The sequence below is a fragment of the Lissotriton vulgaris genome, chromosome 8 (assembly GCF_964263255.1).
Source record: "Lissotriton vulgaris chromosome 8, aLisVul1.2, whole genome shotgun sequence".
NCBI classification, from domain to species: Eukaryota; Metazoa; Chordata; class Amphibia; order Caudata; family Salamandridae; genus Lissotriton; species Lissotriton vulgaris.
In genome coordinates, this window is record NC_141696.1 from 19,038,035 (window position 1) to 19,056,416 (window position 18,382).

The 18,382-nt window shown below is 44.1% G+C and overlaps 1 protein-coding gene across 1 annotated transcript in view; it reads left to right on the forward strand.

Annotated features, from left to right (window-relative positions):
• LOC147693252 (uncharacterized) overlaps window positions 1–11,912 on the forward strand; it is a 37,775-nt gene extending 25,863 nt beyond the window's left edge. The window contains exons 4-5 of the mRNA XM_086933650.1: window positions 9,351–9,452; window positions 11,644–11,912. Coding sequence (XP_086789776.1) covers window positions 9,351–9,445 — 95 coding nt within the window. The 3' untranslated portion in view covers window positions 9,446–9,452; window positions 11,644–11,912. The remainder of the gene's footprint in view (window positions 1–9,350; window positions 9,453–11,643) is intronic.
• The last annotated feature ends 6,470 nt before the right edge of the window (window positions 11,913–18,382 follow it).

Below are 18,382 nucleotides of genomic sequence, written 5' to 3' on the forward strand. Positions count from 1 at the left end.
TACCACACATATGCATGGTTTAGACTTTAGTAGTAGTTAACGCTCTCTACTCAGAGCGAATGGTGGAGGGTCGGAGTTGACTTACTGATCGGACGAGGAACCGAGTGGTGAGTACGATTCCTGGGAGTTTAGGGATCTGGTAATTTTTTAGGGTTTTAGGGCTCAGGGCGGTTGGTCAGGGTATTTTATAGGGCAGAGAGGCCAGTTTTAGGGATTGTAGCGTTGGTCGTGAGGCTAGCGCCGAGTGAGCGGCCTGGTAACGCTAATAATGACAGGAGCCAAGTTTACGCGTGGCTCCAGACTGCCGTCGTAGCCCCACCTCTTTATTTTTATAAGCTCCCGCGTCTGACATCACGCGTCAGCGCGGGGACGCTCCGGTGGCGCGGGTCTGCTAGACTGCTGCCCTGCACCCAGGAACACTACATTTCTTCTAACCTTTATCAAAATAGAGAAACATCAACATTACAGTATATTATAAACGATGGATCTGTTACCAGTCTGTTAGTGTTCATTCAGGGAGTCAGTCCACCAGGTAATCAGCCAGTTGGGAGGATGGCGCAGGGTTCCGTATTAGTCCATACCTGGACTGCCCCCCTCTGGATGTTGTGGCCCTCGGTGTCCCCGGAGTCGGGGTGCTGTTTCCTCCAGCTGGAGGAGACGGGCTCGACATTCTGCTATCAGGGGAAGTTGGAACTTGGTAGGTATCTGGGTCTCCTGGGCCTTCTTCCTCCGAGATGTACGGCTCCGCCTCAGGCTCCACTCCGTGCGGTGTGCTCGGGCAGGACTGTGTTGGACCCGGTGAATTGTTCTGATGTGCTTTATTGAAAAATGAGACGTCCATGGTGACCGTTTCAGCTCTTCTCTGGGCTGTCACCATAGTCCCGGACCGGCGAGTGACAGTCCACGGTCGGGGTTAAACGGGAGTCGAAACTTGCTTCCTGGGTAGTGGTCTTTGACATATACTTGGTCGCTTGCTTGAATCGTGGACTCACGGCCCCTCGTCGTTTGCTGGCTTGCTCGTTGGAGTGAGTCCGCTTTGCTAGGGCCTTTTCTTTGCTGGATCGCTCGGGAACCCACGTGGAGTGGTTCGGGAGAGTGTCTTTCACAATCCGGCCCATGGTTGACGCACTTGGTGCTGCCTCCGTTGTGACGTGTGGGGTCATGCGATATTCCCTCAGGAAACTGTAAATGGCCTTTTCTAGGGGTGACCCGTCTTCGAGGGCTATGCGGATGGTCTTGTTGAGCGTGCGTATGAACCTCTCGACTTCCCCGTTAGCCTGGGGCCAGTGCGGGGTTATCTTGCAATGGTGGATGCCCCAGCTCTTGAGGTACTCTTCGAATTCTTGACTTTGGAAGGGTGGTCCATTGTCTGTCTTGACTACCCCGAATATGCCATGAGTGACGATCGTCTTCTCGAATTTGGCGATGACTTCCGTGGCCAATTGGCTCCCTACGATTTCCACTTCCGGGTACTTGGTGAAGTCATCAATTATCATGAGCGCATATTGCCCGTCCGGAAGGTGGCCAAAGTCCGCACTTACGCATTCCCACAGTCTCTGAGGGTTGTCTTCGGTTACCACTGGGTGAGGGCGGTCCGGCTGCCCCGCAGCTTGACACCAGTTGCAGGATCTGACAGTTTGTTCCACCTTGGGGTCCATGCCCGGGAACCACACCTTCGCTCTCAGTTGGCTCTTGGTTTTCACCATACCTTGGTGTCCTCTATGCGCTAGTTCTACCGCCTGATTGGTTAGGCTGGCTGGCAGGACTAGGCGGGGTCCTCGTAGGAGGCATCCTTGGCTGTCGAGAGACAATTCTTCCTTGATTCTCAGGATGGATTCTAGGGTAATTTTTGCTTGTGGTGTCCTTTTGCTGAGGGATTCCTGGATGGGGCGCCAGTTCCCTGATCTGACTGCATCAGCGACCAGTGTGAGGCACTCGTCATTCTGAGAAGCTTCAATGATGGACTCGAGGCTCATGGGAAGAGGTCGGGATCTTTCCGTCACCAAACGGACATACTCCTCTGTGTCTTCCGCTTCTTCCTTCTCTTTCAGGGTAGCTTCTCGGGGGTGCCTGGACAGGTAGTCTGCGGGATTAGTTGACCCTGGCTTATACTCTACTCGGTAGTCGTACCCTTGTAGCTGAAGGATCCACTTCTCGATTCTCAGAGGTGGTTTTGAGACTGAGCCTTGGAACAGGGGTGGGAGAGGTTTGTGGTCAGTGGTCACTGTGAAGGAGTGGCCGTACACATAGACATGAAAGTGACGGCAGGCCCAGTGGATGGCTATGGCCTCTCTCTCAAACTGTGAATACCTCTGCTCCGTGTCCATCAATGAGCGGCTGGCGTAGGCGATGGGTGCCCACTCTCCGTTGCTCTGAAGTTGCGTCAGCACCGCCCCTAGGCCAAAAGGGCTGGCGTCCACGGCCACAATGATGGGCTTGGAGGGGTCAAAGTATGAGAGGGTGGTGTCAGCTGAGAGGGCTGCCTTTGTGTCCCGGAATGCTTTCTCTTGCTCCGGGCCCCATTGCCACCTGGTGGCTGACTTGGTCAGTTCTCGGAGAGGTTTGGTGAGGTTGGAGAGATCCGGGATGAAGCGTCCACAGAAGTTCACCATGCCCAGGAAGCTCCTTGTTTCTGAGACATTCATTGGGGCTGGGGCCTCTTGGACATCCTTTACCTTGTCGGGATCCGGTGCCACTCCGTGGTCTGAGAAAGTGTACCCAAAAAAACTGATTTTGTGCTGCAGGAATTGGCACTTTTCTCGGTGTAGGGTTAAACCTGACTCTTTGATTCTTCGTAGAACTCCTCGTAGTCTTTGGTGATGTTCTTCAACGGATGTTGCATAAATGAGTAGGTCATCGCTCACGTTTAGAACTTCTGGGAGTCCACTGAGGACTTTGCGGATGGTGTTCTGGAATACCTCAGCTGCACTCGATATCCCAAAATTAAGGCGTCGATATCGTCTTAGTCCTACATGAGTGGAGAAGGTGGGTATGTACCTTGAGTCAGGGTGAAGAGGTAGTTGATGATATCCTGATCGAAGATCCACCTTGGAGAACCACTTCGCCCCATTGAGTTCCCCTAGGATGTCGTCTATTGTGGGGGTCAGGTGCCGTTCTCTCTTCACCGCTGTGTTCGGGTGGCGCATACCCACGCAGATGCGGACCTGTCCTGGTTGCTTGGGTTTTCGGGCCACTACAATTGGAGATACCCACGGGGTGGTTCCACTGACCTTTTCTATGATCCCCTGTCTCTCTAGTGTTTAGAGTTCCTCTTCAACCTTTTTCCTTAGGTGGAACACAATGCGCCCATGTCTCAGCGCGACTGGTTGGACTGATGGGTCGATGTGGAGAGACACCTCTTTCCCTTTTAGGCATCCGATGCCTTTGAACACGTCTTCAAACTCCTCCATTATGGTGTTGAGTTCTTCTTCGAGTACTGCTAGGGCGTAGGATATGAGCTTGAGATCTTTGGCCGACTGTCCGCTCAGCAGCATGCCGCTGCCCTCCTTCATAACATAGATCATTGAGGGTACCTTTGCCTCGTGGTGCTGTAGTTCTGTTTTGAAACACCCGATCAGAGGGATAGGCGTCTTCTGGCCATATGCGAACACTCGGATCTTTGCCTCGCGTAGTGGAGGTTTCGTCCTTAGTTGGTTGTATACACTCGCTGCCATCCGTTCAGTAGACGTCCCTGTGTCAATGGTGGCTCTCACCTCTTGTTGGTGAATCTTAATGCGTCATTTTGGGAGGCGGCGCTTCTTCCTTTCTGGTTGATTGATGGCGTTCACGTAGTAGACTGGATAGTCCTCAGTATCGTCATCCATATCTCCACTATCTCTTTCTTCTCTCACCACGTGTGCAGCTCCCTTTTTGGCTCTCGTGGACCTGCATACTGCTGCAAAGTGGTTCATCCACCCGCATGCGCTACATTTCTTTCCTCCCGCTGGGCAGTCTTGCAGGCGGTGGGGCTGTCCTCCACAATATTCACACTCCTTCCTTTTGTCTGGTTGCTTTCTTCCGCCCATTTGTCTTCCCTTGGGTCTGACTACGTTCACCTTTTCTGCTGTGTTAACCTTTTCAGTTTTGACAGGTCGGTGTAGGGCCGACTCCATGTGGGAAGCCCTCGCCTGGGACAGTTCTTTAGATCGGCCGAGCTTGAGCATGTCTGCGAGGGGTTTATCGTCTTCTTGGAGTATGGCGACTCGGAGTTTGGACGAGAAACAGCCTTGGATGATTTGCCCTTGAATTTCCTCTTGTTCGTCTCGGAACCTACAGGAGCTAGCCAGTTCTTTCAATCTGCCATGGAAAGCATCTAGTGACTCATCGGCTTCTTGCTTCGCCTGGCGGAAGATGAATCGCTCAGACCTCTGACCGAGATGATCAAGATATACAATGCCAAATGCATTAGTACAGCCACCTTCGGAGCAGGGGTCTGGGGAACGACAAACGCAGAACAGTTACAAAAAGTTGAAAACTCTTTCTTAAGATTTTTACTGGCTGTACCAAAAAGCACAACTACATTTGGATGTCACCTTGAACTCGGGGTGGATTATATCTCCGACATCATTAAAATCCAACCGATCATGTTGTGGCGCAGAATATGGGCAATGGACGAGTGCCAGCTCACAAGAACAATAATTCTGGACTGCATGAAACTAGATAACATGACAAAGATAAAATGGTTGGTCAGTAACAGACATATCGAAAAAAGAACTAAAAATACTCTGTCTGTCGCACTTATCTCAACTACGGTTGTTGAGTGAAATAGGGAAGCCATCAGTCCAACAATGTCTACTAATACAGCTGGTCCCCACCATCCAACCGTACTTGCAGTATGATTTAACACAATATGAAAAACTTCTTCTTACTCGTTTTAGGTTTAATTTATACCATTATATGGTTTTATTTCCCAACCAGAATGACTGGACACATAATATTTCGGTGTGTTCTTGTGACCTAATGTCCCCACAGTCTACAAATCATGTCCTCTTTTTCTGCAAATTTTATACGGCACTACGTAGGCGGTGGATAATACCATTATTAAAAGTTTTAAAAATTCGCAAATGTCGCCCTGCCTACTTGGCGCTACAATTTTTGGAAAATAATCTGATGACAGAATCTGTTGCACAGTATCTCAAATTATGCATTAGGCACTGATCGAACTTATGAATTCTGATTGAGTATCTTTTTCTGATATAAGATGGATTGCTAAAAATACGCCTTCAAGACACTGTTTGATACTGAATGAATGTGATTTTTCATATTTATTGTGTTTTTATGTACTTTTATGGCTTTCAAAAAAATGGAAACCGAATAAAGATGATTTGATTTGATTTGATTTGAATCGCTCATAATCCTTACTCGCCATGGGTTCAAAGTAGGCGGTCAGAGCTGCGAGGAGTGTTTGGTACATCTTCGGGGTGGCTTCCGTCAGCGTTTTATAAATGCAGTGTATATCCTTGCCCCCTAGGTGGAGGAGTAGGGCTCAAAGTAGATTTGGAGGCGGTCCGTCCAATCCCGTCAGCGTGGAGTGGGGGAAGATGGATCTCCGTCCACTACCAAGGGCTCTAGGGCGGGAATGGATACCTTTTTGGCACGTGCGCGGTGCGCCGCTCAGAGTCTGGGATGCTCTTGGGATGCGGCGGTGGCCCTGGGGACTGACAACCGTCCCTTCTGTGGGTCGACCGTATGGGCACCTCGGTATGGGGGCACGCTCTTACGACCGGGTCCTAGGGCCTCGGTGGTGATGCGCGTATTAACTTCCCCTTGGGCAAGTCTTGGCCTGGGGTAACGGCGTGGTGCGCTGCCCTTACCCACTCAGATGTCGTCGGAGGCGCTGGTGCCGCTCCGCAGGTTTTGCCTTCGCCTCTGTTCCTTGTATGCTGGCTGTGTCCTGAGCGAGGACTCTGCGCATGTGGCTTAGGGCCTTCCGACTATTCTCCCCACGTGGTGCTCGAGAATGAAGTTTGCCGCCCTTAGAGACCGCCAGGCTAGGAGGGCGTAGTGCAGGCAGTGAGGTGGGTTCTGTGTGACCCTCGTAACACTATTAATCACAGGAGCCAAGTTTACAGTTTACGCGTGGCTCCCGACTGCCGCCATAGCCCCGCCTCTTTATTTTTATAAGCTCCCACGTCTGACGTAACGCGTCAGCGCGGGGACGCTCCAGTGGCGCGGGTCAGCTAGACCGCTGCCCTGCGCCCCGGAACACTACAGGGCTCAGAGTGGGGGGCTGGGTAGGACTCAAGTCCGTGTTTTAGGCCTTCTGGACGGGGGTCAGGGTACTTCTTACGGCTGGGGGGACGGTTTTCAGGAGGTAGGCTGGGGTGTTTTTTAGGTCCAGGGTCAAGGTTTTAGGGCTCAGGGCAGGGGGGGTCGGGTCAATTTCAAGGCTGAACCTGGGTTTTAGGGCTCGGGGTGCAGGGCCTGGCGAGGCAGTTCGATTTTAATGCCGGGGTCCGGGTTTTTAGAAGTCAGGGAGGGGGGCTGGGTTGTTTTTAGGTCTGGGGTCATAGTCTGGGCAGGGCGCTGGGATTTAGGATGGGTTTTAGGACTCAGGGCAGGGGCTAGGGCATAGCCTTAATTGTGCATATGCTGTTACCAATTATGCCATTACAACTAAATTGGTTGTAAAGGCATGCGTGGTAAAGGCTTGCATAGTTAAGACACGGTTCTTGTTAAGACCGCGTTGTTCAGGCATGCGTCGTGAGGGATTGCACCCCTTCACATTCACACATGCCACTCTGATTCACATATACCCTTTCACGTTCACCCCTACCCTTTCACATTTAGATCTAACATACACTTTCAAATAAGCTGTTTCATATTCAAACATACCCATTTAATGTCACGCATGCCCCATCACACTCACAAATGCTCCTTCATATTACATATACCCCTATGCATTCACATTTACCCTTTCACACTCACACGTCATTCACATATACCCCTTCACATTCAAACATACCCTTTAGACTCACACATAGCTTTGTACGTTCATATGTACCCTTTAACAGTCATGCATAGCACGTTCACACACATATTCATGCATACTCCATACGCATGCATATCACTTTGCATTCAAAAATCCCCCTTCACAATGACACATACCACTCTGATTCAGATATACGCCTTCACGTTTACCCATACCCTTTCACATTTAGACGTACCATAAACTATGAAATAAGACCTGTCATATTCAAACCTACTTATTCAATGTCATGCATGCCCCAGCACATTCACACATACACTTTCATATCTCATATGCCCCCACATTCACATATATTCTTTCACATTGACATTTACCATTCGGAACTCACGCATACCGTTTCACATTCGGATGTCATTACTATTCACTTATACCCCTTCACATTCAAACATACCTCATCATTCACATTTATCCCTTCACATTCAAACATACCTCATCATTCACATTTATCCCTTCACATTCAAACATACCTTTTACATTCATGCATGTCCTTTCAAATTCACACATAGCTTTGTATATTCATATAAACCCCTTCACATTCACCCATACCCTTCACAAATGCTCTTTTATATTCACATATGCCCTTTTATATTCCCACATACCCTTCCACATTCACACATACAATTTACATTAAAATTCATGCATACCCCTTCGTTCTTGTGCATACAACTTCTTTTTCAAAATTACCCCATTACATTCATTGATACTCCTTCCCATTCATGCACACCCCTTCCCAACCCGCCATGGACCTTCAGATTCTATTCTTATCTTCTGGCAATCTTGCATGTCCTCTCACATTTTTGTGTTCACCTTCAGATTCATGCTCATTGACTTACATTCACATATTGCCCTTTGCTTGAAGGCATATCCCTTCACTTTCACACATCCCTTCGAATTCCCACATTCCCCTTCACTTTGATGCACACCCCTTCACATTCACACATAGCACCTCACACTAAAGCATACCCCCTACATTCATTCACTATGCATCACATTCACTCAAAGGTTCACAATGACATTTAAACCATCACATTACGAAGCCAACACTGGTCTGAGTTTTCTTGCATTTCCTCTGAGGTGGACCTGGCCTGGCACTACAGGGTGGACTGTTCCTATTGGAGTGGACTCAAGACTGATTTACATATGGACAATCTTTGTTTAAAGTAGCACATTTACCTAAAAAGAAGAGGGCATATTATCAAGGCGGGCGATATGAAATTAAAAAAGCGTAGATAATTTCATCGCACTATTAGCAAGCTGTCGCTAACATCAGTTAGCGACAGCTTTGAGGCGATAGCGAGCGGTTTGGGGCCCGCTTTGCATGTCAGCAATATTTAATGCTAATGACATGCAAAGTGGGCGTACCCAACCTGTAAGCGACTGAAAGCAGTCACTAACATCGCTATTGCCTATTATCAACGCAGGCATAGCGATAAAAAAATCACGCTAAGCGCAAATATCGCTGAAAACTAACGTCTGCTCGGACCACTTCTTAACCTGTATATCCAATGGGACTTGGATATTCAGGTTAAGACCCTATTGGCGTTAATGCCTGAATATCACTGGATTTTCAGCGATATTCACGCATTGAGCCGCTATCGCCGCATATTATATCGCATTTGAGATAAACGTTGCTAATAGCACGTTATCTCAGCGGTAAAATCCGGCGATGTGCGGCAATAAAAAAAAGTTGCTAAGCTCATTTAGCGATAAATATCGCTAGTTGTTGATACTATGCCCCAAGGGTCTGAAATATGGCCCCCTAATTAACAAATGCACAGATCAATTCCCGCATTCCGTCCATCACCAGTGATTTTCCTCAATGCTGGCCTTAGGCCGCTGCACCTTGTGTCTTTTAGCAAGAGTTACATACCTGGGGCAGGATTCACAAAAGTAAACTGACTAAAGTCTAACTTTACGATTTTCGGTATTCACAAAGGGCATTTAGGAGTAGTACATTTAGACTTTTGTCTCAGTTAAACTTAAGTTTTGATCTTAGGGCCTACAGGTAGGGTGGAACATCTGATGTCATGAGAACCAAAGCATAGATGATGCCACTTCTTATGCACCCATCATTCTGGTGACTTGTTGTCTATATTTGAATCTGGGACATTCCTTGGGAGTGTTTCTCTCCAGGGGGTGGATTTACAATGAGGCAGGTGGGATTTGGATTAGGGTCTTGAGAAAAGTTAGTAAAGGTTCAAGGGTGTGAGGGAATGGCGTATTGACTCTCGGCTGTCAATACTCATGAACATCTTCAGGCTATAAGATGCTATTTGCATTACTGTGGTGCCTAAATGGGGCACTCACAGGTTTTTAACATGTTAATAATGTCTGTTCATACTGTTGTATTTCTCTATTCCAGAAATAGGAGTGTGCGCTGAACTGTGTGGACCAGAAGGATATTGTCCTAAGGGTCAGACCTGCGTAAGCAATGGCTGTGGACATCACTGCAAATAAACCACTGGTGAGTATTGACGCATGATAGGAAATGGCCAACCTCAGAAGAGAAGGCTGGCAACAAGTCTTGTGGTCATCCCATGGTGGAACCCCTCCTCCCAAAAGTTCACTTTGTATTGAGGGTCCCACCCTGGGCTGTGCTGCTGCCTTGAGCCTTTATCTGAAGTAATAAAGCTTTAATGCATCTCTTATAGTAAAATGGTGAGATGTGATGAGATATCATGAGACTGATCACTGGACGCACTGCTTTAGTTAAGATGATCAAAACATGATGTGTAAGTTGTACACATTTTGTTCATAGTGTGCATAACTAATGTGTAGTCTTATTTGTATATTTATTTAATTTGTTGTGTTTATAAAGCGCACAAGGTGCTCTGAAGCAGAGCTAACTGTAGGTAGACCTGCTGCGTGACACCCACTGAAGCTAAAAGAGTTGCATATTAACCCCTTCGATGCTCATGACGAGCTCAGCTCGTCATGAGGCACGGTTGAGCTGTGCTGATGACGAGCTGAGCTCGTCATGAACAATAGAGTTCAAAGCCTCCCAGCACAGGAGGGGAAAAGCCATAGCAGCCAAGGTGTTAAGATTCTGTCCTGAACTTCAGGTAGAATCTGAGAGCCTGTGGTAAGTCATTTCAGGATGAAGCCATCCGGAGAGCAGAAGCCTTACCGCCCTGGCCGGCCTTCCTAATCTTAAACATCTCCTTCAAGTATACCCTGAGGAGCTGGATGGCATGGACCAAGAAACCATCTGCCTGAAGCTGTCCATTGTTATAAAGGGCTTTAAAATTAAAACAAAGACTTTTGACTAGGTCTCGTTCACGTATGGGAAGCTGGTGCAAGGAGTGCAATTACCAAGAGATGGGAACACAGCCGGGCAATTTAAGGAGAAGTAAGGCAGTTGGATTCTATACTAGTTGTGCTTTCGACAGATTAGATGAAGGTAAACCAATTTACAGTCGACTACATAATTCATTCTTGCTCCCTCAATGGCTTGAATAGTGGGATAGCCAGAGTTCTCAGCGATGAAAGAAATATGTTCCCTTAAAAGTCAGAGGTGAAAGAAGCTGCCCTCAGATGCCTCAGTAATCAGGATCTTGAAGGAAATGTCATCATCAAATATCATACCAAGATTTGTAAGGGTCCTGAAAGAAGCTGGGTTGAGGCCCAGTGTGTCAAATCAGCAACCTGAGGATCAAATAGATGAAGGACCACCCAGCACTCTTAGCAGAGTTTTGTCTGAGTTACATTTAAGGAATTTTCTTGACATACAATATTCCTTCAATCATATTGTGTGTGTTTAATGTACCACCTTAAGTGGCAAAGGTATGCTCAGACGTGGGTCCCTCTTCTAACTGTGTGACTAGAGACAAGCTACATACGACTGACGAGCCCCAATTAGGGCAAAACTAGTCTTGCGTTACTTGTGTTATGGGTCAGGAAGGACCTCCCCAGGCTTTACGGGCTGCACTGTTCCTATTGGCACAGGGTCAAGACTGGTTTGCATATGGTGTATCCTGAGGTGGCATGATGGGGGAAAAGAATGATGTATTGGAATGCAAGTGATTGTTGTGGTCACACACATTGAAAGCATGTCTCCCATCATATTTTATGTGTTTGATGTACTATTGAGAACGCCACATGGTATATGCGCTCCTATTCCCTCTACATGGAAATCTACAAAGCATACATTTAAGCAAAGTTGTAAAGGAACCAACTGTGCAAAAATATTTTCTATTCTTTTTTCATATTTTCTTCAATAAAATCATTTTCCCTGAGAAGAAAGCACTTCTTCCACACCCTATCAAATCTGAGTGTGATCCAGCCCTTGGCTGAAATAAAACCCTTGCCATTTTGAGGGAGGGCGGAGTGATATTAGAGTTCACTCTGTGGGTGTTCCCAAACGTCCTACTTCCTTAGTGTAATTTATGACTGTAGGTGTCTCTCCATTCATAGTGGAGAACGCCACAGTATTAAATCATTTACTCCTGCCAGGAATCCCTTTGAGAACTTGTGACAGACTTAAGTGGAGATATTTTCAGTACCCTTCCAAACTAGTCAAGAGCTTCTGGTCAAGGTTCAACATTTGTCATGTTAACTGTTGTTATGCAGATTACTTTGTCGCACTACCTCATTGATCCTTAACTTTGCTGCCAAACCATCCATGGCCGTTTGTTAATTGTATCCTTGTTTTTCAGCCTGATGGAATCATCCAACACGTCTCACTCTAAGGTCTCCACATTTGATTAGTCTCGCCCGGACTCTTCACTCTTCGCGTCAATCGAGAATGGAGCAGTTGGGGCATTGTTTGCTTATTGTGTTTGTCACAACTCGTCATTTATGATGTTGCTTGGTACATGATGCGGAACAGGAAAAATAAATTATTTCCTATAATATCAGACTTCTGCTCTTTAATAAAATATAGATAGAGTTTCGTGCATTGACAATAAAAAACCTCATACGTTCATGACATACTCATTTCTGATGGGTACCTTTTGATAATCTACAATGGGTGACTTACGAAGTAGTTAGTTAGTTTAGTTGTTCCCTTTCCTCCAAGCTATGGAAAAGTGTGTGATCATCTCCTTCCTGTACCTTAGTACTCTCATTACTTGCATCTTCTTTATTTTCTTATCTATTGGATCTTCTTTAAAAGGACTGGCTGAATATATGTCTAGTTCTATTTACTTGCGGGCATATCTATACACTATAATTGTCCATTATGAGCATGGTCCTTGAACTGAAATAAATAAATGCCAGCTCTGTGTCTTGAACTCAAACCTCTGGCCCTGTGGCTCTAAACAAGTATCTACTACAGAAATATCTATGTACCAAAATATTGCAGTCGAAATAATAACTACCAAAATATCTATTCTTAAATCAAAATTACCAAAATACTGCACATAATAAGCAAATTATAAACATATCTACTACTGAAATATCTACTAGAGGAACACAGTGTTTTAAAGATCAAGTCACAATAAACAAAAAAATAGAATATAAAATATAGGATGGGGAAAAAATGATAAAATATTAAAACATAAATAAGTTAAATAGTAATAATATAGTAATTAAATCATTACAAATGGTTAAATTCTCCTCCCCCAAAAATAAAAATACATTTACTTTCAACACTACTTTTCTTGATCATACACTATAAATAACGTTGAACACTTTTATAAATATAATATTAAAGAATCTCTTTATAAAAAATACAACTTGAAAATAAAGTGTTCAAAATACATAGAACATGAATAATATACCACAATTTCTAAGTTTAAATTTCTATTATATTGTTATTGTTTGTTGTTTATATTGTGCCCTTTCATATGACATCACCTATTACATCACTCAGGACCTGTTCTATGATATCATTAATAACATTCCTGATTACATTTGAAATGACAGAATTAATGACATCACCATCCATGGTACATTTTTTTTCAGATTAAAATGCTATCGTTTAACTTACATTGTCATCTATCTTTAACATCACTTTAACCTTTAACCATACAGAGAGGTATATATGAAAACAATGCTGCACTGTTCAGCCCATGACCCTCTCACACAGCCAGCGCTGACTTCCGCTGAGCAGTCAATAAGAAATTCAGATGCAACTGGAATATGTCTTGAATAGAAAATCAGCACCTCTTGACACTGACATTCATATGTTTAATTGCATAGCGTTAGACACTGGTTCCACGTTTCTTTCTAAATAAGGCCTATCTCCGACCATCATTTTGTTTGTTTCCCTAAAACGTTAAATTCACAGCCATCTTGAGTCGCAGTACAGAACATAAAATAGGTCTACAAACTTTGTTACAAGTTTTGGATACAAACAGCCACCAATGTTGAGTAGGGTTTCTTTATTATATGTAATATATTACTGAAAATCAAACACTATAAGATAGCACATACACTTTCAGATATTCCATCCTTTCAGAAACTTCTGACAATCACCAATTAAAAATGTAATTTCAGAAATATATTAATCTAGTTGAGGTGGACATTCTACCATTATAGATGACTAGCAGCCCGTCCCGACGTTGTCAGGGTATGAATTGCTGCCGGCCAGTAGTATATTGTTTTGTAGGATTTCGTTTTGATAGCATTTCTTATCTGAGACAGGCCTGTGAAACGCTCCGACTTATAGTGCACTGCTGATGCACTTAAGAGTGCGCGTTCAGTAGTGTGTGAACTCGAGTTTCCCTACTTTATTTTTCCTTGCAATATTATATAGCGCTAACTCGACAACATGGCATGAGCACAATGTACATTACAGAAGAACACATTCATTTGTGGTAGGCACAGGGAGACAAAGCGATTTGCCTGGAATCACAGGATGTTGAGCTGATGCCGAGATTCGAACGTAGCTCCCCAGCTCTAAAGTTCGCAATTCTAGAACTTGGTGCGGGAGGTGTGTCTAAAAGTGTATGTCGGTGCTGGCCATCAATGAGAGAGACCTGTGCATTTTTCAAATCGGTGGTGAAAAAATATGAGTATGAGAATATTCCTGTTCTCTGAGCTTTACGTAATGCTCTTTCCTTTCCCTTGTGCCCAGAGCCAGCGAGGTCACGAGACAGGAGGGGATTAGAAGAGAGCAGTCAATGTCATTGCTCATTTTTAGCCTGCAAAGCAACTGTTTGTAACCCCTGCTTGAAGGAGGCAGCCCGGGTCAGTTTTCCTCCTGGACACTGAACTCGCTTGACGACTTCAGTTCTGTGTTGTGGCAGTGGCTGCTGATGAAAATGAAAATCGTTTTATCAAGTGATAATTTTAAAAGTTACGTGGTGGGTGGGAAAGAAATTTTATTTTTATTTTTTTGTTAGCCACTGGTCGCTCTGACTCCATATTTAGTTTGTCCTTAATTTTGAAGTGGTGCCTATGACTGTCTAAGGTTTTCTAGTTGAGTTACTTCTAGGCCTGATGCAGCAACACCTAATACGAATAAACAGACTCTCGCTAGTAAGAGCAATAGTTTCCTTGCAGGCATCAGCCATTTACCTTATAAAAACAGGGCAGATATAAAACGAAGAAAAAGTAGTCCCCTTTGCTGAAACAATACTAAAACGCCCAGGTTCTTTCCCGATGTCATCACGCAGACGTCGCGGCCGGCGCGACTTGCAAGGGACTACTTTATTTTTATTCCTAATTTTTTAAACAACATATATTTTTTATTTTTATATAGCCTATGTCCTTCTGCTTGCCCTGAGGTTTTGAAAGATGTCTTGGGTGTTTGGATTGGTGGTGTACTTTTCGAGTTTACCTGGCTCAAAGGACACAGGGGCATATTATCAACAAATAGCGATATTTATCGCTAAGTATGGTTAGAGAGAATTTTTTTATCGGTAAGCATCGCTAAGCATCGCCTATTTTTATCGCTTAGGAACCTTGCTATTATCAAGGTTTATCTCCTAAGCGATAAAAATCGGCCGAAATGCATGAATATCGCTGAAAAGTCAGCGATATTCATGCATTATCGAGCTAATGCTCTTAGCCATGTTATCCCCCTCCCATTGGATAACATGGCTAAGAACTGCTCCTGGGCAGGTGTTAGCTTTTGGAGATATTCGCGCTTAGCGCGAAAATCTCCAAAAGTTGATAATAGGAGATAGCGATGTTAGCGACTGTTTCCAGTCGCTAACATCTTGGCACGCCCACTTTGCATGTCATTAGTGATAAATATCACTGACATGCAAAGCGGGGCCCAAGATGGTCGCTATCTCCTATTAGCTGTTGCTAACTGGTGTTAGCGACAGCTTGGTAATAGGGAGATCTCCGCTTTCTTGGCTTTTAAAGCCAAAAAGCGGAGATAAACCCCCTTGTACATATGCCCCACAGTTCTCTTTTTATAATAGTAGTATAGATAGATATACGCATGCACGAATATGTATGCATGTATGTATGTAAGAACACATTTGTAAGGCTGCACATAAACCGGGACAGGCCAGGCCAGACCAGACATAGAAGTAAGACTAAAAAACTTTAGTTCTACTTTTATTTCTAGCCTGTCCCGGTTTTTGATTTTCAAAATCTGGTCACCCTAAATGTAATCGTAGCTAGATAATGTACTGTGTTTTTATGCATATAATGAAATTAGTGTGCAGTTGGGTGTAGTTCCCAATATTGCCACGAGATGGCAATATGGGACCATAAATAATTGCTCACTTTTAAGTCGCCATGCAAACTTGTGCTGTCGTTACAATGTTCTGTCCTTTTCCCTTTATTACCAAAAGCCAGTTTTACAACGTGCTTCCAACATCACCTGCTTTTAAAGGCCTGCAGCTGTTCGCTTTCCTCACGTGCCGCAGAGTCAACAAGGGAGGGATTTAGAAATGCACTCCGAGTGGAGCCCTCATTCGAAGCAGAGTAAATGTTTATACCAGACGAGGTTAATGTAAATGTGGCAGAAACTTCCGTCGGATGCATGCATTAGACACCATTAAGTAGGCAATGTATAGAGAAGATGTGAAGGCATGCATGCTGATAGGGGAGGTAAGCACACAAGGAAGGGACTGACATCACGAGCCGGCGGAACTACAAAAATGGCCGCTGTGATGTCATTTTGTAGTCCCGCGGGCCGTTTTTTCACCGATGGTCAGTGTTGCAAGCTCCAAGGGCAGTGAGTTATAAAATACGAATAAACAGACTCTCGCTAGTAAGTGCGATAGTTTCCTTGCAGGCATCAGCCAATACCTTATAAAAACGGGGCAGATATAAAACGAAGAAAAAGTAGTCCCCTTTGCTGAAACAATACTAAAACGCCCAGGTTCTTTCCCGATGTCATCACGCAGACGTCGCGGCCGGCACTACTTGCAAGGAACTACTTTATTTTTATTCCTAATTTTTTAAACAACGTATATTTTTTATTTTTATATAGCCTATGTCCTTCTGCTTGCCCTGAGGTTTTCAAAGATGTCTTGGGTGTTTGGATTGGTGGTGTACTTTTCGAGTTTACCTGGCTCAAAGGACACAGTTCTCTCTTTATAATAGTAGTATAGATTTATACTCTGAAGTGTCAATGTAGGCAATACGCAAGGCCAATTGAGTTATGTAAGTAATTTATTACAATTACAAAGACCCGCGAGTGCAGGACCGTTAAGGCAAACAGCTGGGGCTAGAATGACAACTCACAACAGCGAGCCTGATAATTGATGTGACGTAGGCACCCGATGTCCAATGAGCAGGGGGTAGGGGAAGAACACAAGGAAAAGCTGGAACGCCAACCTTCCAACATATAGTGAACTTTACATGTTACAACATCTCCCTTCCTTCAAAAAGAGCAGAATGAAATTAATACATTATAAAATCTCTAAACTTGCTAGGCATCTGTACCACTCTTCCTGAACTTGTACTAGCAGATTCGACAGTATTAGGATAAAATAATGACTCCTGCTCATTCTGCAAACTTACACTTTCATTGTACTTATTTGCAGCAGAACTTTGGGAATTCAAATCTTGGATGTTAGAAGAGGAATCTTCTAAACACAATTCTCTATTTGATCTTAATGCCACGTCAGCAGTGTCTTTTCGCTGGCACATTTCACCATTGGGATTTGAAAAGGGACACATTTCAGACTCCTTATCATTAACCATATTCTCATCACTAGATGTCACCTCATACCAAAAGCTATCTGAAAGTGATACAGTATTCTGATCTTTATAATCAGACATCAACTTCTTTTGAAAGTCTTTGATTTTAATTACATCACTTTTGTTCCTCCAACCCAATTCTGAAACACGAATTGCACCTCCTGATACCTCTACAACTTCGCTAGGATCAAAAAATTTAGAATCTCCTTTCTGTTTTACAATTGGTTTTTTCACTAACACCCAATCCCCTACAACAATGTCTTTGTGAACAGCTTTATGCGTGTCATCATAGTATTTCTTGGATTTTAGTTGTTGCTTGCAGATAGAACTCTTGACTTTTAGACTATCATCATCCACAACTGTAAAGTCACTTTTCCCTTTTTGATGCACAGAAAGCTTGGGTGATATAGTTGTGACGGCTTGTCTACCTCTCATAAGAAAGAAAGGGGAGAAATTGGTAACGTTATTGACAGTTCTGTTATACATATCCACTCTATCTTGAGTGAATTCAACAACTGATAAATTGTTTGCTAGGGCCATTTGAATACCATCTTTAATAAACCTGTTGACCCGCTCAACTTGCCCATTGGATCTGGGGGAGTACAATGGAGTCTTTTCTTGTGAAATTCGATTTTTCTTCAAAAATGTCGTCATCATTTCCGATGTCAACTGTTTACCATTATCTGACACTAAGATTTGGGGTAAACCTTCAATAGTAAAAAGTTGTTCTAAAAATTGAATAACACTCTTAGAATCTATATTGGGAACAAACTTGAAATATACCCATTTGCTGTAATAGTCACAAACTACCATTAAAAACTTACATGAACTTTCTAAAGCATAAAAAGGGCCAGAGAAATCTATGGCAATTTTATTCCAAGAAGAAGATGGTATGTCCACTAATCGCAACTCCTGAACTCTGGACTTCCAACGTTTGTCAGAATTCAAACACGTGGCACAAGATTCTACATATGAATTAACTTCTGAGTCCAAACCTGGCCACCAATAATATTGTTTAAGGGCTTTCTTGGTTAATGTAGATCCAAGGTGAGTTCTGTGAGCCTTATGCAAAAGAATTCGTCTTACCTTAGGCGGGGGTACCAACAGTTCACCTCTCATTATGAACCCGTCCTCGATGCTTAAATCATCTGCCACTTGTGCATACGTTCTCAGATCTGAACTCAAATTTCTTACTGGGGGCCAGCTACTGGAAATAAATATTTTGACTTTACTTAATACAGGGTCATCATTAAGCTGCGAAACCCAATCAGATTCCTCACAAATACTGGTAAATTGATTGCTACTGTTTACAAAAGAAACTACACATTCAGTGTCATCATATTC